General features: G+C 40.5%; 3 protein-coding genes across 3 annotated transcripts; 2 read left to right on the top strand and 1 right to left on the bottom strand.

Moving 5' to 3' along the window:
* The first annotated feature begins 92 nt into the window (after window positions 1-92).
* On the top strand, window positions 93-5729 carry kcnk12l (potassium channel, subfamily K, member 12 like). The gene is given in 5 exon segments (XM_051402534.1): window positions 93-2063; window positions 2363-2965; window positions 3087-3631; window positions 3727-3752; window positions 3754-5729. Coding segments are annotated over 4 exon segments (1281 nt in total). The 5' UTR covers window positions 93-2063; window positions 2363-2586; the 3' UTR covers window positions 4085-5729.
* On the bottom strand, window positions 5093-11201 carry ppm1nb (protein phosphatase, Mg2+/Mn2+ dependent, 1Nb (putative)). Its single transcript, XM_051402530.1, has 6 exons — window positions 10204-11201; window positions 9362-9933; window positions 7246-7363; window positions 6779-6893; window positions 6564-6627; window positions 5093-6417 (listed from the first exon to the last, which is right to left on the bottom strand). Exons 1-6 carry the CDS (start codon window positions 10607-10609, stop codon window positions 6400-6402), a joined length of 1293 nt encoding a protein of 430 aa, XP_051258490.1. The 5' UTR covers window positions 10610-11201; the 3' UTR covers window positions 5093-6399.
* Window positions 11202-12830: 1629 nt separating this feature from the next.
* Window positions 12831-19939, top strand: rtn2b (reticulon 2b). The gene is made up of 7 exons (XM_051402533.1): window positions 12831-12937; window positions 14563-14770; window positions 14988-15126; window positions 15360-15429; window positions 15677-15723; window positions 15860-15918; window positions 16014-19939. The coding sequence occupies exons 1-7, from the start codon at window positions 12925-12927 to the stop codon at window positions 16120-16122; spliced, it is 645 nt and encodes a 214-aa protein (XP_051258493.1). The 5' UTR covers window positions 12831-12924; the 3' UTR covers window positions 16123-19939.
* The last annotated feature ends 126 nt before the right edge of the window (window positions 19940-20065 follow it).

Raw genomic sequence — 20065 nt, forward strand, 5'->3', positions numbered from 1 at the left:
CTGCATTTCTTTCATTTAATTTATTTGCCACTATTATAATATTATTTGATACGTATAAAAATGTTTTATTTAAATGTAGTTTACATAAATATGGTTGGGAAATAATTTCACCATTTATGTACTTGAGTTCCACTGTTAAGAGACCAATATTAGTACATACTGTATATACATAGTGATTTATGGGACTGAACTATCTAAAGATGAAGCCTAATGACTGATGATCCCTTGATGTTGCCTCTAACACCATGATGGGGTTGACACACAAATGTCTGGACACCTATTGGACTGACATGTTTGGTTTTATCTAGCGCCATCAAGAGGTCAACATTTTAATTTGTTACCTGCAAAACTAATGACAATCCCATCATCCTCTGCTGTACTTTGTGTTTACTACAAACACAGGTCGCTACTCTACGCCCCTATTCAATGTATTGTTTATCAGCACAATGAACAGTGTTTCTACTTGTATCAATTTAAACACCATTGACTACAGTTCATGATATTGAAAGCCACATTTTCAGATCAGTTTAGTTTTAATGAACTCTCCTTATTTATTCTTCCTGCATCTGACAGGAAATCTCTCGTAGAAATGTACATCTTTTTGTCTGAGTACTGGTTACTGAGTGACTCCAGAAACCTCATGAAAACCAGGTGTTTTTATCCTCTTCTGAGGCGTGAAGGTTGATGGTATTTCAAGCATTGTTCACTGTTCATCATTGACAACATCAACGTCAACCAATTATAATTTTCCATTTTCTGCATTCACACACGACAACTGATCAAATAGTTTAATGAAACTCTGCTTGACAAATTGCAGATTGACTTTAGATGAAAATTAGCTTTTTGGTTATATTAGCAATGTCCCTAAATAAACCAAAAACACATATATTTTAGTACATTGCATTTTAAGAAAACTAAATAAAATTAATTGTGTAATTCACTTAATTCTGTGCAAACATGTTGAGACTTTGTGTGTTACAGCACACAATTAAACTGAGCATCTCTTTCATGAAGTAATTTTATAGTTCAGTCATTGGTTATTGTTAAAGCTGTTGTACAGTAATTCCACTGAGAAGTAATGCATTGATGAATTCATGCAGTACCTACATACATATACAATCATTAAAATAAGTCAAAGTGATAGACATGCAGTGCTGTAAACCCCAACATATCAGAATATTAAACTCTGAAGTTCATCACCTGATAGAGGGCTGACTGGAGAGATGAAGGCAGATGTGCTCTCTCTTCCACACCTGTCCACTCCTGTCATTCAGCCATCAGACGGCAGGCAGAGGGAACCCCTGCCCTTACCTGCAGCACCAGATGAGATTAAAGGAAAAAACAGACAGAGAAACTGAGAGTCATGCTCAACAAGTCCTCCCACACAGTCTGCAGCTACTACAAAAAGCTCTCTGAGAGGATCTGGAAGCTGCACAGTGCAACCACAGTCTGATCTGAGCAAACCCCACTGGAGCACTTTTGAGCTGAGTGCCTTGCTCAAGAGTACATCAGTGGTGGTATTGATAGAGGGACAAGCTCTGCTCTTAGTTAACGCCTAATTAAATGTATCCATCTGAATTAGCAGGCTTCTGGTGATTCTTCTCTAATGTTAGGGCAACTGCTAAATATTAGTTTCAGTAGCAGAGGAGAATCAAGGTTGGTGCTATACTTCACTCAAGAGTTGAAACACCCTTTTCCAAGCTTGGTAGATGTAACCAAGTGATTAAAGGACCAATTATTTAAAGCAAACCCTTTGTCACTTGTAACTATTTAAAGTGGAGTTAAATTGAGGTGAATTAAAGGCTTGAAAAAGAAGAATAGTGATTTCTTTTTTTTTTTTCAAATGAGATGACTGCACCAGTGAGGGTGTGCTCACAGATGTAGGGGGTGGGCTAAGGGATGATGATGTCAGTGTGAGACAGATGAAACATCAGACAGCCTTTCAGTTTGCACAAAAAAACTCAAGAGGCTTCTTCTCGCTGATCATTGTTCAGCACATCCATGGAACGGGCACAGCAGACCAGCAGCACTCAGGGAACGGACACTAATGTGAACGAGACCAGGTACTACGTGAGGGTTTTTTTTACTTTAAACTTGAACTATTTACTCTGGGTAACATAATGTATCATAAACTGCTACGGACTAAAATTATTTCATGAATTTAGTATTTAACTATCATGGACGTCTTGACAATTAATTGGTTTAACCAAAGCTTTGCATGTTTTCAGTCAGATTGTTTGTGGTTGAACATTTTTTGTATTAATAAGGGGGAAAATAAAACATATTCAATTATTCCAAATTGAATAATAAAATATTTACATTGTAGTGAACATACTAATACATTCTTTTTGTTTTCTTACAGGCTGTGTTCTCTTTAGATGCATCATTTCTCTCCTAAATGATCAAAGCAGCCCCCAGTAACCTCCTCCAAGAAATGTTTTTTCTGTCCTGTACGATCTTAGAGCCAAATGCATAGCGGTAAACCAAAAGTGCTTTATATAGCCAGTGCATGTATGTTGTGTGGTGGGTGATGCACGCAACACATACTGTGAGTGTGTGACTTGGCAGGTCTGGTGGAGGTGGTGCATGCAGTGGTGTATCTGTGCTGCTGCTGTGCTCATGGCTCAGAGGAGGGCTGCTGGTGGTTGCTGCTGCCCCAGGGCGCCCATGAACGAAGACAATGCCCGTTTCTGCCTGCTGGCTGGGCTCATCCTCCTCTACTTATTGTGTGGGGCCGCCATCTTCTCAGCCCTGGAACACCCCTTTGAGCTGCGTGCCCGGCGCCTCTGGAAACAGCAGCTGGACAACTTTACCCAGCGATATAGGGTGAACCTGGGTGCCTTGCACACTCTGCTGCGTCAGTACGAGGAGGCAAACGGAGCTGGGATCAGGGTAGACACATTGAGACCCCGCTGGGACTTTTCTGGAGCTTTCTACTTTGTGGGCACGGTGGTCTCCACTATTGGTAAGTCTTTTGTTTCTGAGACGCTAATTTAAAAGTCCTTAGATGATCTGTATGAGATACCAACTCCAAAATGATACTGTTTCTCAACATTGACCTTTTATTTTGTGTTTCTCTTCTCCAGGCTTTGGTATGACCACACCAGCGACCATAGCTGGAAAAATATTCTTAATCTTCTATGGTCTCATTGGCTGTGCTGCCACCATCCTCTTCTTTAACCTCTTCCTGGAGAGGATCATCACAATGTTAGCTTACATCATGCGCTGGTGTCATGAGCGTCGGCTGAGGTGTGCTGGAGTTGGGGTGGTGTCAAGCAGGGAGGAGTCGTCTGGCGAGGAGGACAGCCTGGAAGGTTGGAAACCGTCAGTCTATTACGTGATGCTGATCCTGGGCGTGGCATCGGTTGTGATTGCGTGCAGTGCCTCCACTTTGTACAGCTCCATGGAGAACTGGAGCTATGTGGACTCCCTCTACTTCTGTTTTGTGGCCTTCAGTACCATCGGCTTCGGGGACCTGGTGAGCAGTCAGAGACAGCAGTATGAGTCTCAGGAAGCCTACCGGCTTGGGAACTGCCTTTTCATCTTAATGGGAGTCTGTTGTATCTACTCACTTTTCAATGTAATTTCCATTATCATCAAGCAAACTCTCAACTGGATCGTGGGTAAGCTGGTTTGTTCAGGGCGCCATAAGCCCTGCTCTTGCTCTACACCTGGAGGCTGGTGGCTCTGCTGCCCCTGCCTCCAGAACAAAAATCACAACCAAAGGCGTCTGCCTGCACACCTCAGGCAAAAACGCTTAAAACGCAACACTGTGCAGCCCATCTCGTCCCACTGCCCTGCAGGAAAACACCGCTACACGGAAGGCTCGGTGGACACAGTGTGTGACAGTGAGACGGATGCAGGTGCAGTGGCCGTTGGCCGTCGTCTGTCAGGAGAGATGATCTCTGTCAATGAGTTCATGGTGTCCAATAAGGTGTCTCTGGCACTGCTGCAGAAGCAGTTGAGCGAAACTGCTCATCAGGGCCCGCGGCAGAGCTACAGCCATCAAAACGGATTCTCTGGTGGTGTGGGGGCCTTGGCCATTATGAATAATCGCCTACAGGAAACCAGTGTGGACAGGTAGCACCACTAGGAGGTTCTTATTGTGTACATTGTTTTGGGTTCTCTACGGTATACTGAAGCTCCTAAGTCAATCATTTGTCCTCTCAGTATGACAAAACCAAATTCTGAGAATAGAATAATTGCCCTCTGATTAGCACCTTTGAGCAGTTTCAGTGGAAGTCTATGCAGATAATAGCAGACCTCCAGCATGGACTGGACATCAAATAATTTATTACATTTTGTTATTTGTAGAGAACGAGAGCAAAAAAAGACAAATGCAATTTAAAGAATTCAACATCGCTGCGAAGAGGGGTCTGATGTCCTGAAGTGATTGGCTCATACAAAAGCAATCAGATGAAAGAAGCAGTGAAGGACCACTTAAAGGGGACTGCTGATTTGAGAGTGCTGAACATGTCCCCTGAGCTCCTCAATCAACGAGAGGTGGTAGTCAGTTTTAGTGAACATACAGACATAAACACGATCTCCTCTTAGATAACTAGCTGCATATATAAAACATTTGAATTGTGATTTGTATCTAAACAGAGCTTCTCAAACCCGCTACAGGAGCTCATAAGTACCGAGAAAGAGATATTTTAATTTGTTGATTGCTCACAAGTCGCCCATCTTGTTCCATCAGTGCATGTCATTGAAATTCACAGTAATCATGAAAGAGCGCTGAGATCCAGTGTTTTCAATAGAGCACATCCAATCAAACGTGGCCTGTAGAGGATGTCCTTATGTCAATAAGTGCTGCACAGATAGTCGCAGAATCACATCAACAGAGCGGAGAGCGAAAATACAGGCTCTCCTTGGCTAGCTGGAGGAGATTCTTAACTATGCAAGGAAAGCCAGTTTAATCCATTCTGTATCATCTATGCGGCAGGTTTTTTAATCAGCGCTCGGAAAATGATGAGACAAAGTCATCCATTTTCTTCTAGTGGTCACGCTTGATGTGTTCACTGTTACTAACTTCAAACCAATTTGAAAAATAGCTCTTTAGTTTTTTGTGGGTAAAAACAAACACTGCACGTCGTCAGTCAAATATTCTTTATTTAGTTTTAAAACAATCATGACTCTTAACATGTAACATTTATACACAGAAAATACTGAAATAATTTAACAATGCAGTATGATGCAGATAAAATGACCCATCCTGAAACTGACCTGTTCTGATGCTGTTTGTTTTATCAACTATATAAAAGATGAATAAGGCATCACAGTACGTATGATTCAACTTATGGAAAAAACACATTTCACATACACTGTATTGAAGAATGTGTTTAAAAATATGGTTAATATATAAAGAGAACCGCAAAAAAAAAAAAAAAAAAATGTGTACATGTAAAACTTATTCATGTAAAATATATTGTGATCGGTCAGTAAATATAGATTTTAGGGTATTTGGCCAATTGTTACTTTGAGTTCAATTATTGGTCACAATCAAACCGCGACATGCTTTATAGCTCTCTAAAATAATATATCCAATAATTTTAAGAAGTAAACTCATTCCAGTCATCTCTCCAGCCCATTTTGCTCTACATGTTTAACATAAAACAAAAAGGAAAACACCTCTTCAAAAAGAGTTTAAATTATGTGTGAAATGTATTTTTTCATGTGTATGTGTATGTGTCGAGATTTAATTAGTAGAATTAAATATTTAATCAGTGTTTATTTGCCTGTCACTTTTGACCACGAGGGGAAAAGATAAATTTGTGCGTTCCCATCAGCTGGCCAGCTGTTAGCACTGTTAGCACTGTTAGCACTACCTGTTGAAAAACAAACGGATATGTTAGCTGCATGCTAGCTTTTGGCTAGCACCGAAAATGTTTCGGTCAACACATTTTTCCTTCCTGCATAGGGAAGGCAAACTGAACAACTTAATACAATAAACTTTTTTATCATTTATATTATTTATCTATTATATCTATTATTAAAACATTTAAAATATAACCCTACATATACTCATGTTCCTTATTTTATCCAATCAAACTTTACAATCTCACAGTTGGCTGTTATTCATTTTTACAGATCATTTGTATCTGTATCTTCTGTTCACTGAATATGAGGCAGAGGTTTGTTGCTGGATTAGTATCTCTGAGTAAGTTTTACAAAATGTCCGTCTTGTATAAATATAAAATGTATCAGGCTTTATTAGATCTATTTTTGCATTGTATTTGTTTTGACAAGATGCTGCTTGCTGGCGTGATGCAAACAAACATTCGTGTCTGTTAATCATCTCCCTTTTTGTCAAATGCACACATGAAGAAAACAGTTTTAATATTGACATTAATTACAGTCCCTCCATGGATCCTTGGAGACAAAATCCTGCTGGGCTTCTCAGGAGCCTCCCAGGCCCTGGACGGACACACACACACACACACACACACACACACACACACACACACACAGAGAGAGAAAATAATGGTGAATGTACTGTGCACAGTGAAGGAAGAAGCATGTTATGAAGGTTAGAATGGGGCAGATGTGTAGTTTGTACTCACATTTGGCAGTGTGGGCTTGTGTGTCTCTCTTCGTTGATAGTAAGCAGAAATAATGCAGTTCCTTCTGTAACACACAGAAGTAACATGGTGTCATTTCACAATACAGGGTATAGATGGCAGATGCACACACACACACACACACACACACACACACACACACACACACACACACACACACACACACACAAAAATATAAGCTCATTTTCGTCTCTTACTTGCTCTGTATGCCTCCACCTGGTGGTAATCCAGGGATGACAGTGGATGCGAGGACTGTGAGGACGGACAGCAGGTCAGGTTCCTCCCCTCTGGCACACAGCTCATCATAAATCTCTGTCAGGTATTAAAACAAAAACAAACATATAAGAACATTTGGAAAGTTTCTGGCAATTCATTCATACACACATCTTTAAAAATGGTCAAAACAAAATACAATTGAAATTTGAAAATGGCTAAATAATCTGCAAAACTACCGGCAGGCGGCCCCTATAAGGCTGCCTGCCCTCATAAACCAGGTACAAGAGTTTCATCTTAGTGTGATAAAACCTCAAGAAAAAAGAAAAGTGTCAGGACTTCACCTAGTAACCATAACAAAAACAGGTGTCAAATGCCTGATTTGCCTAAAAATACCTAATGACAGTACATTGCTCACAGCATCCCTTCTGTATCATTTATACCCACACACCTGCTACTTTGGAGTCCAGCAGGTCCTCCAGCTCGGCCTCCTGGTGTAATGCCTCTGCTGACAGCTGGGGGGCTCCAGGGAAGCACAGCAGGATGATGCTGATGTTGTCCAAGCTGCCCTGTGGAGAGAAGTGGCATCAACAGAGGTGAGTAATAATAGCTGTCTGACCTTACGGATGTCAACATATCAAACATTATTTCATCCTGGCCGGTTTTAGAAATAGATCATTTTCCCCTCAAGGTGCGTGTGCCAGGTTCACACAGATGCAGTGGAGCAGGAAAATGTAAATGAAGTGTGGAAGAAGCTGTGACATTTTGAGGTCATTGTGTATATCCAAGCTGAAGCCTTGTTACATAACAGAGTGACATTATGGACCTAACGGCCAAACAGAGTGCAGCATGGATGCACATGTGGCCCGTGTTTATCCTGATGTGCTTCTTTGACTCTACAGAAAACATTAACAATAAACCCAATTTCTTTTATTAATTGCCTTGAGATCTGTGAACCCTGGTTTTTAATAGGGTGAGGTTAATGAGGGATGAATTTGTTTCACTTATTAGGCTAGAATATATGCATCAATTAAATTATTATATTTTAACACAATAAAGCTTTTCTGTTGTTGTTAAATCTAGCAGCTATAATGAGTGGAGCTGGCTGTAGTGGAATAATTATTCTGAAATTATTCTTCATGTATAAGGGCGGTACAATTTGCAATATGTTCTTGAACATCAACCTTCAACCGCCTGACACTCTCAGAGTGAGAGTGGCTGAAATAAGTCCCCATAGGAACCCAGAATAATCCCATATAACGTGCTCTGACACCTCTGCAGTCTATTTTAAGGTGGTCTGTCACATTATTATACCATGAAGAGCAGCCACAGTTTAAATTAGCCTGAACAAAACCCCTAGCAGAAATCCGGGCTACTTTTTCATTCTAAATGTAGACTATTACAACCAAAGATGCTATTTCTCTGGTTCCCTTTAAGTGACTAATATGTGAAAGGAGGCGCTTATAATGACAAACCTACAGTCACCTCACTAATCTCACCTAGAACTGAAGCTTCTTGCATCTTATGGTTTTGTTTTCTGGTGTGTAACTACTGTTTACATTGATTCTCACCACTCTCACTGCCGTCATTTTCAGTCACTACCTGTACAACAACAAATGCCTGACAAAGTAAAGTGACTACCTAGTTGAGGAAAGTGGAACATCTAGCTACAGAGCTAGATATTTTTCTCAGGAGTTGGTGGAGAGCAAAACATTCATCATTGGGTGGGTAGAAACACAGCTTCAAACAAATAGTAACTGTAATATCAGCTGAATGAGTAGATAAGAAACTGTTTGCTAACAATTTTGCCATGTTGACTTAAAAGGTGACAATATTTCAATATCGCTTTGCACAGATTTCACCAACTTCAACTTCCAAATTACAGGATTTTCTCAGTTTCATTGCAGTGCCATCAACCATAAGTTTATACAAACAGAAGGGCAATGTTAAAAAACTATGAATAAAACCATGATAAGATCTGCACCAAGTAAACTTTAAACCATGTATCTTTATGAACAAGATATTTAAGAAAAAATAGGGGATCCAGCACAGCCTTCTGTGGAACTGCAAACTCTTTAAAAAGCAAGCTAATATGATGTTTATGTAAATCTACCTACTCTACAAAATGTTCCTCATGTAGCACCTGTAAATTCAAAGCAGTTGGATAGAAAAGTTTGAAAAATAAGAAAAGATGTAACTGGAGTGAAAGCCTGAGTGAAAGTCAAAGAGACTGATTGTGATTGACTAGGTTTATGTACTATTAATAAAATAGAAACTGTCCTTGAGTTACCTTCATTTAGTGCCATGACCCCGGCATCCTTCAGATTAAGCCGAACCAACTCAACACAGCCACAGTTTAAGGGATTATGTTATTACATAAAATCCGCAGCCCATTGAAAATGATGTAACACAGTTTTACACTTAATTGTGTTTTCTTTTTATAATCAGTTAAAAGGATTTGCCATTTAAGCAACTGAACATGCAGAAATGCATAAATTCCTGGATCACTTTGTAGTTACAAAGGATTAAGATAACATGTATGCTGGTTTTAACCAGCAGGTTCTGACCTTATAGAGACAGAGGTCAATGACTTGAGTGCAGACGTCCCTCAGGTCAGTGCAGACACGCAGCCGGTTGTGGATGAAGGCGCACAGCTCCTCGTTGCTGATGGTGTCCCACACCCCGTCACAAGCGAGCACCAGGAACTCATCTGCTGGTGAGCGCTCCACCACGCTCACCTCTGGCTCTGGTGACACCATCTGCTGGCTGGGTGTCCGGTTCTCTGCCCCCTTATAGCTGAAGTCCCCCAGAGCACGGGACACTGCCAGGGAGCCGTTGATCCTTTGGATGGTCACCGAGCCGCCTGCACTCTCTATACGCTCTTTCTCCAGAGGGCAGTAAGGTTTGTGGTCCTCAGTGGAGAAGCAAACCTGGCCAGACCGGCACAGCATGGCCCTTGAGTCACCACAGTTGGCAAAATAGATGTAATATGGCGAGATGAGAGTGGCCACCACAGTGGTACCGCCCCTCTCCCAGCCTTCTCGACGGGCCACAGAGTGCAGGTGCTTGTCTGTGTGCAGGAAGCCCTCGATGATGGCTCCTTTCACCTTTTCAGGGTCGTCCTCTGGTCCTATTCCACCTGTGTGCACAAACAGATACTATGTTGGAGTACTGTTTTCTGAATCTGGCATCCCATGAAAGCACATCATTACATACAATAGGATAGATATTTGCAGAATACAATGAGAAATTATCAGTCATAATATTGATGTCTGATAACAAGGAAAAATCATCTGTCTTTCATGGTAATAAGTGTCTCTTCTCGATGAAAACAAAGGATAACAATACTCCACATATTTTATAATTATTATTATTTTCATTCATGCATTTTCAGTTGCATTTCTTTTACCTGTAGCCAGGATATGACCCAGAAGGTGCTGGGAGCAGTGATGTGCCACGCTGCTGCCTGCATGACCATCAAACACGGCGAAGAAGCTCCAGTCGGCCAGCTCTCCACCCAGCTGTGGCACACAGTTATGGAAGTCCTCCATGTTGGCCCTCCAGCCCTGCATGCTTCCTAGGGCGTAGGTGAGGCCCCAGCGGGCACAGCCCTCCTCTGCAAGCTTGTCCAGGACTGGCCGGTCCAGGTAGGGGCTGGGGATGACCTCCTCTTTCTCCCCTTCCCCTGGCTGCTCTCCTTCTGCTGCTCCTCCACGGCCCCCTTTGAAGAAAGAGCTGACCCTCTTCTCCGTCTCTTTCACCAGCTGCCGCATAAACGCAGGCATCTCCACGCTGCCCTTCCTGGCTGTCCTCATAGCTCTTGTGTACAGCTGATGTGAGGAGAATCTTCTTTTATCCCTGCCCCGGTGTTTGTGGCTGGGACGGAGGGCTGAGATGGGCCTGATGGTGGGCCTGTGCAGTGTCTGCGTAGCCCTGCTGCTCCAGGGCTCAGAGCATGGCTGCCTGAGCTGATGGATGTTCTCAGTGCTGGCTGCTCACCCCCCTCTCTCTGCTCATCTCCTTCGTCTCTTCTCTCCTCTCCCTCTCTGGAGACCTCACTGATCAGCGCTCTCTCCTCCACTCATCCTGCCTCTCCTCCTTGTTTGGTTTCTCCTCTGTGCTGCTGTGATTTCACCTTCTCCCTCGCTTTTTCATTGCACTTCCCTCTTTCACCAGCTCTCCCCTTGCCTTGTTATTTTCCCCTGTCTCCGCTGTGATTGGCTGGCTATTTGTGTGCACCAATCCCTGCCTGGCTTGCATCGCCACAGTCATGTCTGAGCTCACCCTCTCTCATCGTCCTCCTATCTGCAGCTCGGCCCCTCCCACATCTTTGATAATCTCAACCTTTGATCGGTTGGGATTATGAGCTGCTACTGCTGAGGATTACAGGATTGTCGGCCATTTAGCAAACAGTGTGTGACTGACTGTGGGAAGAACAGCGAGACAGGAAAGAAAGCTTATTTTCATTATAAACACAGATGATCCCTTTAAACTGATCTTTACATTTTAGACATTAAACATGATGACAGTGCATGCACTGTACCTGCGCTTATCCACCAATTAAAACTTGACATCAGAGCTGCATTTATTCTTATGGGTCAGATTGGATCTAAAATGTCCGCAATGTAATAAAATATTTTGCTTGTCACGACCCTGGACATCCTGTGCACTTAACATGGATTTGTTATTGATATATAACTGTATATATATATATATATATGATATATTATTATTATGTTTATATTATTTGATAAAATCTGTATTTTTTCTATCTTTATGGAGAAAATTAGAAGCTTGTAACTAAACCAGTTGAGATAAAGTGGCAAAGATTGCAGAATCTCTTAACTGTTTATTTTATTTTGAAGCATAAATGGGATTTTGGTCTTGATTATGCACGTCACCATGACATGACTTAGAGCTGTTTTGTTTGGCACATTCCCCGAATAACTGCTTAAATCTGTGGAGGCCAGCCAGGATCACATCACTCGCTCTGTAATTCTGCACCTGTACTTTGATTTCGGGAGCCGTCAGGCATGTAAAACGATGGAGAAACTGAATTAAATGAATCAAACTCACTTGTCATAATGATGTTAAAGCACCTTGTCACAGAATACAATTCATTCATTTTCTTTCTTATTATTTTCTGGGTCTTTTTATGCCTTTATGTTTGACAGGTACAGTTTAAGAGGTGGACAGGAAAGGGGAGGGAGAGAGGGGGGATGACATACAGCAAAGGGCTGTTGGTTAGAATCGAACCTGGGCTGCTGCTGTAAGGACTTCAGTCTTAGTATATGGAGCATACGCTCTACCAGGGTACCCCTACTATACAGTTTGGTGTGTGCTCCAAATACCCAGGTGATACATGAACATGGTATATACCTACACCTGCAAAAGTGGCAAAATTATACATGAGTCAGCTGTACATAAGTCTGAGCAGACACGTCAGGCTTAAGCAAAATTGGAAGAATTCCAGCAAACCAATGTGAAGGACATACTATTAACAGTAAACAAATAGTGCTCATATTTATCCCCCACAATAGTCTGTACCATTCTATTGTACCTGTAATAACATTAATCTGGATATTGCTGTACAGTAGACATACAGAATTCTCACATAATGAACCATGCAGAGAAAAATGTCTGTGTATCTGGCGTCTATTTAATATGCTGTGTTCTCTAGTTATGATTCAAGCTCTATAATAAATTCATTAGTTTGTTATGAAAGCTGCAGTATACAGTTGGAGGAGATAGCAGCCAGCTGACACTGGCTGTGTTTTTATTAATCCTGATTGGTGATGAATTTGACATTAAAAGCTGCTTCTCACTGACGTGGCTCCAAAGCAAAGACCTCTGGGTGCAGGTCAGCCACCAACTGGCTGAAGAACCATGACAGTCTCTGAAGGCTGAGGGACATGTACATGCTGATGTCTCAGGTTCCCAATTTGAGTGTGAGTGTGTGAGTGTGTGTGCGTGTGTGTGAATCCAAACAGGGGGTATCCAATACAGGATAAAATTAGGCCAGCCAGGCCTTATATTGCTGACGGAGCTGGGGTGGCCAAAAAAAGCCTGGGGTGCAAGCCAACAGTGGAAGCGCAAGGAAGAGAGCAGAGCAAGCAGGATCGCCGCTGAAATGGCCACCAAACGTAAGGAAATAAATGGTGACAGCTTTAAGTAAAGGGAATGAGAGCAGGCAGGGAGCTGGTCAGAGTCCAGCTGTCAGGTTGAAGAGGAAGATAGAATTTATTTTCCCCCCTCTGCTGGGCAGGTGTGAATACAGACAGGATGACCAGTCAGATACTGAGTGCAGCATGTCTTTCATTTAGTGGACAGACGGACAGAATGGGGCTCGTCTAAATGAGACCCTATTGCTGATTGAATGTTGTTGTTAGTTTCATTCCTAAAGGTCCAAATTGTCCCATAAGGGAAGATTGATAACAGTTTTTCTTGTCAGGGCTATTTTCCATATAACATTTGACAGTTTCTATTATGATTAGAATGAGAGTTAGATTATGGTTCTGCCATGCTTGGAAAATGACTTCATAGGTGTTACAGCATAAGTATGAGTGTCTCTGTTTCTGCCTCACCAGCGTCCTGTCCAAATGTGCCATTAAATAAGAAAACAGCTGATTATGAGAACAGAATGCTGTTTGGTATTGTAGTACAGTGTTTGTGTGTGTAAATGCCTGACAAATTGTTGTGGTGTGTGTCTGTGTGTGTATTTGTGACATCCTGAGCGTTTGTTTTAATCAGATAATTACCTTGAGATTAACACTGGAGTTAGGAGGCTCATTTGATGTTTCGGTGGTTGAAGATCTAATATCATAATGTGACTCATTATTATTCCTTTATTTATTATTCATTCAGAAATGTGCAAAGTGTGTTATTAAAAGCAACACATTCATTTTGAGACATCTTGAAATAGCTTTCTTTTTGGCAAGAAAATAGATTAACTGCCTTGGTTGTCCTTGTTTTGAATATAAAGCAAGATTTTCTCACAAGTTAGTCCAAGGAATGCTAACATTGTAAAGAATATTTTTGTCATCCTGTTTCTTACTTTTCTCATGCCAGATATTCCAAATAGAAAAAGCTGTTTGTTTCATGGAACATACAGCCAAATAGCCAACAGGCACGTTTAGTGGTTTAGTTGCTGTTTAAACTCATATATTGTTCAAAAAGATGGTACGACCGTTCCAAAAATCTATGTTCTTAAAGTATTAACTCACTGTCCATTTTGCCTCTCATATAACTAAAATGGCTCGGGCACAGACGCACTCATGTGCGCCACATTTCCATCGGCACCAGTAGGTTTGTTTGTAATAAACAGAGGAAGATAGAAGATGATCTGGGTCACTTTCACAGAGTTAAAGTCTGAGACTCTCTAAAACCCACAGCAACATGTGATATACCGTTCAAATACAGAACTATGTTCAGTAACTAGAATTCAGTCTTTCAGGGCAGTTTATATTGTCTCTATTTGTTCAAATTAAGTTTAAAACACAAAAGAATATTTTGGTATGTGCAAATCTGTGGTGGCATGGCACTTGCACTCCATGATACCAGAATAGTGACACATGCATGTTATTTTAATGAGAAGGTTATTTATGACTGCTTTATTGGTCCCAGGTGTTTTATAATCCAATATGGGCCCAAATGTTTTACTTAGAAGATGCCTGACAGTGCTTTCCACACTATCAGTCATCTCCACTGCAATTCAGTTCACTTATCTTCACCCCTCTGTCATCGATTTTCTGTGTGTCTTTCTGCTCAGTTATGGATCTGGTGTATTGGCGGAACGTGAGGAGGACTGCTGTGGTGTTCACAGGCCTGGTGATCAGTCTCGCCAGTGTGTTCCAGCTCAGTGTTATCACCGTGCTCTCCCACGTATGTCTGGGTGCCATGTGTGTCACCTTCCCCCTCCGTCTCTACTATAAACTCCTGGAGCTGCTGCGCTGGAACCCCGGGGTCCACCCCTTCCAGTAAGTCTACCAACGTTGATTTAGACATTGTTGGTTTGTTTTTTCCAACTTTAAGCCCACACTGAATGCTGCTACACTCATATACTTCTATGTATCTTGAAACTTTAGATTATGTTAAACTTGAAGCTAAAACCAGAGCGTCATTGTTTTGTATTACTTCAGCATGAACACAACTCTTTCTGTTCTTAAGGTTCTGTATGTGTGCCTCTGTCCCCAGGTCGTATCTGGATAATGACGCCTCTCTGACAGATAAGGAGACAGTGATGCTGGTAGAGGAAGTGGTGCTACTGATTGCATTTGCCTTCACAGAGATCAAACGCCTGCTTTTCATCGACAGCATGATTGACTCTATTAAGGTTTGATTGTGTGTGATGATAAAATAATGACACAAACACCAACTAAAATATAAAAAAAACCCACAAAACTACCTGCTATGACAACACTGGGAGGTGGTGTATTGTAAGCTTGTAGGACACGTGACTGTGAGCAGTGTCACAGCTGCATAGTGTTGATTCACAGTGGGATCGGCAGTAACAATCCCTTCACGTCATAGGAACTCTTTTGTTTTTTTCTGTGCTTTTTCTCTCAGTTTGTTGTTCTGCTGTATCTGCTGACCTATGTCGGTGTCCAAATCAATGGACTGACGCTGGTGATAACCGGTGAGTTCTTCTAAAAGCGACTCATGAGTGTTGTCCAAAGGTCTGGTTAGGTTAAGGCAACAAAATTTGTAACTAAAAATGGTTCATTCTAAGGTAACAAAAAAGAACAATTCTTATTTATTATTAATTCTTATTAATTCTTATTAATTGAAAATTATATTCAATTTCTGCCAATATAGCCTCCTAAATGTTACACACTGGACCTAACTGGTAACAGAAATAATTTCTCCTTGTCTTTGTTTAACAGCGGTCATCACCATTTTCTCCATTCCTTTGTTGTACAAAAAGCAGCAGGTGAGGGTTTCATTTTTTTCCACTGAACCTTTTGATAATGTAATAAAACTGACTAACAAAAACATGTGTTAAATAACTAGAAGTTAGACATCGAAATACTTCGAATGCACTGACCTAGCTGTCATTTTGGTGACAGGTGCGGCTGAGGAGGATGGTTAGAGCGGTTAAAGCTTTTGTGAAGAGAATTAAGAACATGTAAGTAACCTGCTCTTTATATAATGTTCTCTTATGTAATCTTAATTATCATGATAAAACAATATGATCATCGTCTCTTGTCTCTTGTGTTGCAGGTGCTTCAGTCTGTATGATTCAGTGAGACCCTCTCCTGCCTCTGAACCTGCCCCAAAACCTACACCTGCAGCTGCACCTGCCCCCAAACAGAAAGCCAAGTCCAAGTAACTTGTTGGTCGCATGTTGAAAGCACCCAGGATTTGGGATTTGGAAAATGTTGGAATGGTACATCCTCTGTGGGGCTGCTGGAGGGGCAGCTCATTTCCATTTGTCCACCATGATGTTTGTTTATGGGAGCACGATTTAATCGATCCTGACAGCTGAAACAAAGCTTCCATTCAATCAAGGACAGGGAGTGGAAGTGCATGAGGAGAAGAATTTTATTTACTGAGATGCTTTCTGTGGGCAGCATTTAATGTAACCAGTTCACACAGTCATCTACTCCAAGCAGGGACAGCACAGAATATCCCTGTTGTTGCTTTTTTCTTTGATAACAGGTCTATTTTTACACAACTAGTGAGCACTGTGTTCCTGTTGAGCTGCAGAATTATTCATAACGAAGCAGTGAAGCATTATTGCTGCTTTCATTATTTAGCATAATTTATTGTTCGCTGGGTAGAATCAAACTGACATGAACATCACCCGCCATTAATTAAGATTAATGGTTTTGCGCTTGCTACATTACCTAAGTAATCTAAGTATTAGAAAAAGCTTTTAAAGCAGCAACTCCTTACAACTTTTGAGAGACTTATATGAGAAATAATAAGAGCAGTATCCTCTGCTCTCCATGCTAATTGCATTTAATCAGGTACAAACAGTCACTTCCTGCTGCTCTTGAGGCCTTCAAGTGATTAAAAGTACAAAGTGTACAAAGCAACTCTTAACAAGTGACAGTAACCTTAGCCGTCCCACAGTAACTTAACTGAATTGGGATCGATTCATGACACAAAGGATGATGCTTTATGGCACAATACAGCAGCAATTTCTACTTTGCAGATAAGAGAAAACTTTTTTTGGCTGTTATATATGAACCAATAGTTTAAACTTACAATAACTGCTTTTTTTTTTTTTTTAGAGGTAGTGGAAACAAGATGTGAACACAACATTTAAATATCATCACTTTTTGAATTGATATGGTGAACTTGTTAGTAATCAGTTACACATCCAGCACGCACAGAGCAACATCAGCATTCATTTAGAGTTGTGTTTGTGTCCACCTGTTGAATATAAGTCCAATATTCACTCCATTTTTAGCTCTGTTTTCTCTTCACCAGCTCCTTGAGGGAGCTGCCGACAAATCCTCTCCGCTATGTTCACCAGCTGGTCATTAACTTGGTCTGTCTGCTGTTTGGTGCTAAGCAGACACGGTACAGAGGGGTTTTAAAGCGTTTTGACATGAAAACAACGGATGCAGCTGCAAACCAGGCTTGAGAGCAGTGAGAGTGAACCAAAATAGCCAGCTGTAGGCCAGAAAACCAAAATAATGAGCTGAAAGATGCTATTCTCAAGAGCTGAGGGGAAATTAGTTGAGTCGGATGATGTGAGTTTGTCACTAGGAATGTTGTCTTTCACAGTAGTTATTTAATCCACTGTTACTATAAAAATATTGATTATAGCTGCTTTAGGTTTGCCAGAATGTATTTGTCTTTTATTTTTTCAGTTGCTCTTTCAAACGCTCTTGGAGCAATAGAACAAGAAATGCTCACCTTTGGATTGGCTCTTATATCTAACATAACTATAACTAACTAGACATCTCTTTTCATGTGGACACACCACCTCCACCCTATTTCAGTCTCATAACTGTGTGAACCAGTTGCACTATAAGCTGTCTTCAGAGGACATTTCAGTAGATAAAACTACAATCTACAGATTTTATACCATTTATAAAATATCATCATCAGATATTAGACAAAAAGCCAGTTACATAATAAGATAGGATTGAGACACAAAATTGTGAGCCCATGTCTCACTCCCAAAAATAAAACCAACAAATGAAGCAGCGCCGCAACATGCTGCTGACAGCTTGTGAAGAGAAAAGTGCTTGAGGGGCAGTTTCACAAGGAAGTGGAGGTCACTTTCAAATACAAAAATATCCACTTTAAGGAACCATTAAATTAAATTACTCTTCTGTTTCCAGTGCAGATTCAGGAAATTCATGGACATCTTGAAAGTAGAATAATGGAGATCACTCCTATTGCATCTCAAGAACTTTCTCTTTGATAGTTTTGACAATTTAATACTTGCAGCGAGGATCTGATGTTTGTCTGGCAAAACTTTATGTCATCACTTTCCAGATCAACCAAACTAATCAAAAATGTGCTCCTTGTTTTTTTCCCAAAAAGACATCACCATAAAATTACACAAAACAATTCAACAATTCGTTAAAGTATCAATACTTTGAACCAAAGTAACAGTTCTCTATGAGTTAATTTACACAATTTAAACAAGCGACACTTAAGTTGTGACCCCTGACATGGGTAGTTGCACTTGTTAACTTGCTGTGCATTATGTGGACATTCAAACTTGGCCTGATTTCCTCCAACACTAGTTAGTAAATTGTCACTCCCGTAAACGGTGACATCAGCTGAAAGACCAACAAAAATAGATTAGGGCTGGGTGTGTATCAACGGTGGCTTGTTAAAAATGTTCCGGTGCTTTAATTGACATGACGGCGAGTAGATAATGACAAAAGTTTTAATTCTGAGTGAACTATTCCTTTATTCTGACAACTGAATGGCTTTAGCTGCCAAACCTGAGCCAGTAAACTGTAAGCAGTTATTTCAGTGCAGCTGTTTAGCCGGCGAGCTGCTGTTAGAGTATTAGATTAATGCTGGTAAACCACGTGGTGCTCACTAGTGGTCAGTGTTTCAGAACTTAAAACGCAGCTGCACTCATACTAACATGTCTTAATGAACTGAAGTTATTTACTGTAATTTAACATTATGATCTTCAGACACCTGCTTATAGGGCAGGCAAAGAGGCCTTTGGTACTTTCAGTATGGTAACTATTCAGTTACCACAAATTACTCTCACTTACTTTAAGTGGAATCTAGATCTGCAGATAATTTTGTTTATTTTGCCCTGAAACTTCATTTTTGGCTCAAAACCTAAAAACCTAAAACCAAAAACTCTTTGGTTGGGTGAACTGACCTTTTAAAGATACACCCATGCAACAGCTTACCATAGTAACAGCTGATATCACTTAAAATAAATATTTGTATCAATACGATATCCTTTTTATGGCCTAGTTTCGGCTGTTGATGTGGAATTGGCATCTTTGTGATATATTCTTATGTCACCTAATATAACTGTAAAATATGCAACAAAATAAAAATGTAATCATGAATCCCTAGAAAAGTGCTTCACGTGAGGCACGACGGGGCTTAACCTACATTGTTTATTCTCTTATGGATGTCACTTTTATCTTTTGTTTTAGATTTACTTATTTCTATAGGTATTTATAATTTTTTATTGTTATATCTGTTGTTATGTTGCTCCCCAATAAAAGGTTATTTACTAAAAATTAAGGTAAGATTGCTTGGCACTCTGTTCCTCTAATTTAAATCTTAATCACTTTGTCACCTTGTTACTTGTGTTAACTCAATCATGTGAAAGCACATGTGTTACTAATAACATTAACGATGGCTTTGTTCTAGTCAAGTGTCCCAGTAATTCATGACAAGGCCACAGTGAGCCAGAGTGCACAATACCAGGACCCTGAATCTGAAGCATCTACATGGAATCCAGCAATTAATTAATATTATTTATGTACACCTTTACTTTAATTACTGTGACACGTCAAAATGCCTTCTGTGAAAAAAGGCTTATTTTAAGAGAAGCCAACCATTAAAGTTAAAAAATGCAACACTGCATGCATATTTATTGTCTTTACAATTATATATTGTTTTAATCTTGAATTATGTTTAACAAGTGTGTTGTTGTCTTAAGTTTGTAAATTAACACAACAAAGAAATAATTTCTCTCAGAGTGCTTCTTATTTCACCTGCTAGTTAATGTAATGTGACTTTCCATTCGATCTTCGCTTAGTTTGTTTTAACTGAAGTTATATTAGAATTACATGGCTCCTCCACCCTAAAATGTAGACACATCA

Source organism: Dicentrarchus labrax, unplaced genomic scaffold (assembly GCF_905237075.1).
Source record: "Dicentrarchus labrax unplaced genomic scaffold, dlabrax2021, whole genome shotgun sequence".
In the NCBI taxonomy this organism is placed as follows: domain Eukaryota; kingdom Metazoa; phylum Chordata; class Actinopteri; family Moronidae; genus Dicentrarchus; species Dicentrarchus labrax.

What these genes read in the sequence shown, in the direction of transcription:
- rtn2b (XM_051402533.1), top strand. An exon ending in CCCGGGGTCCACCCCTTCCA is followed by an intron (nt 14,771 to 14,987) that starts GTAAGTCTACCA and finishes CTCTGTCCCCAG; the next exon opens with GTCGTATCTGGATAATGACG. An exon ending in TGTTGTACAAAAAGCAGCAG is followed by an intron (nt 15,724 to 15,859) that starts GTGAGGGTTTCA and finishes TTTTGGTGACAG; the next exon opens with GTGCGGCTGAGGAGGATGGT.
- ppm1nb (XM_051402530.1), bottom strand. Translation starts at nt 10,609, where the DNA reads ATGAGGACAGCCAGGAAGGGCAGCGTGGAGATGCCTGCGTTTATGCGG. An exon ending in GGGTCATATCCTGGCTACAG is followed by an intron (nt 9,934 to 10,203) that starts GTAAAAGAAATG and finishes TTGTGCACACAG; the next exon opens with GTGGAATAGGACCAGAGGAC. An exon ending in TTGACCTCTGTCTCTATAAG is followed by an intron (nt 7,364 to 9,361) that starts GTCAGAACCTGC and finishes TTCTCTCCACAG; the next exon opens with GGCAGCTTGGACAACATCAG.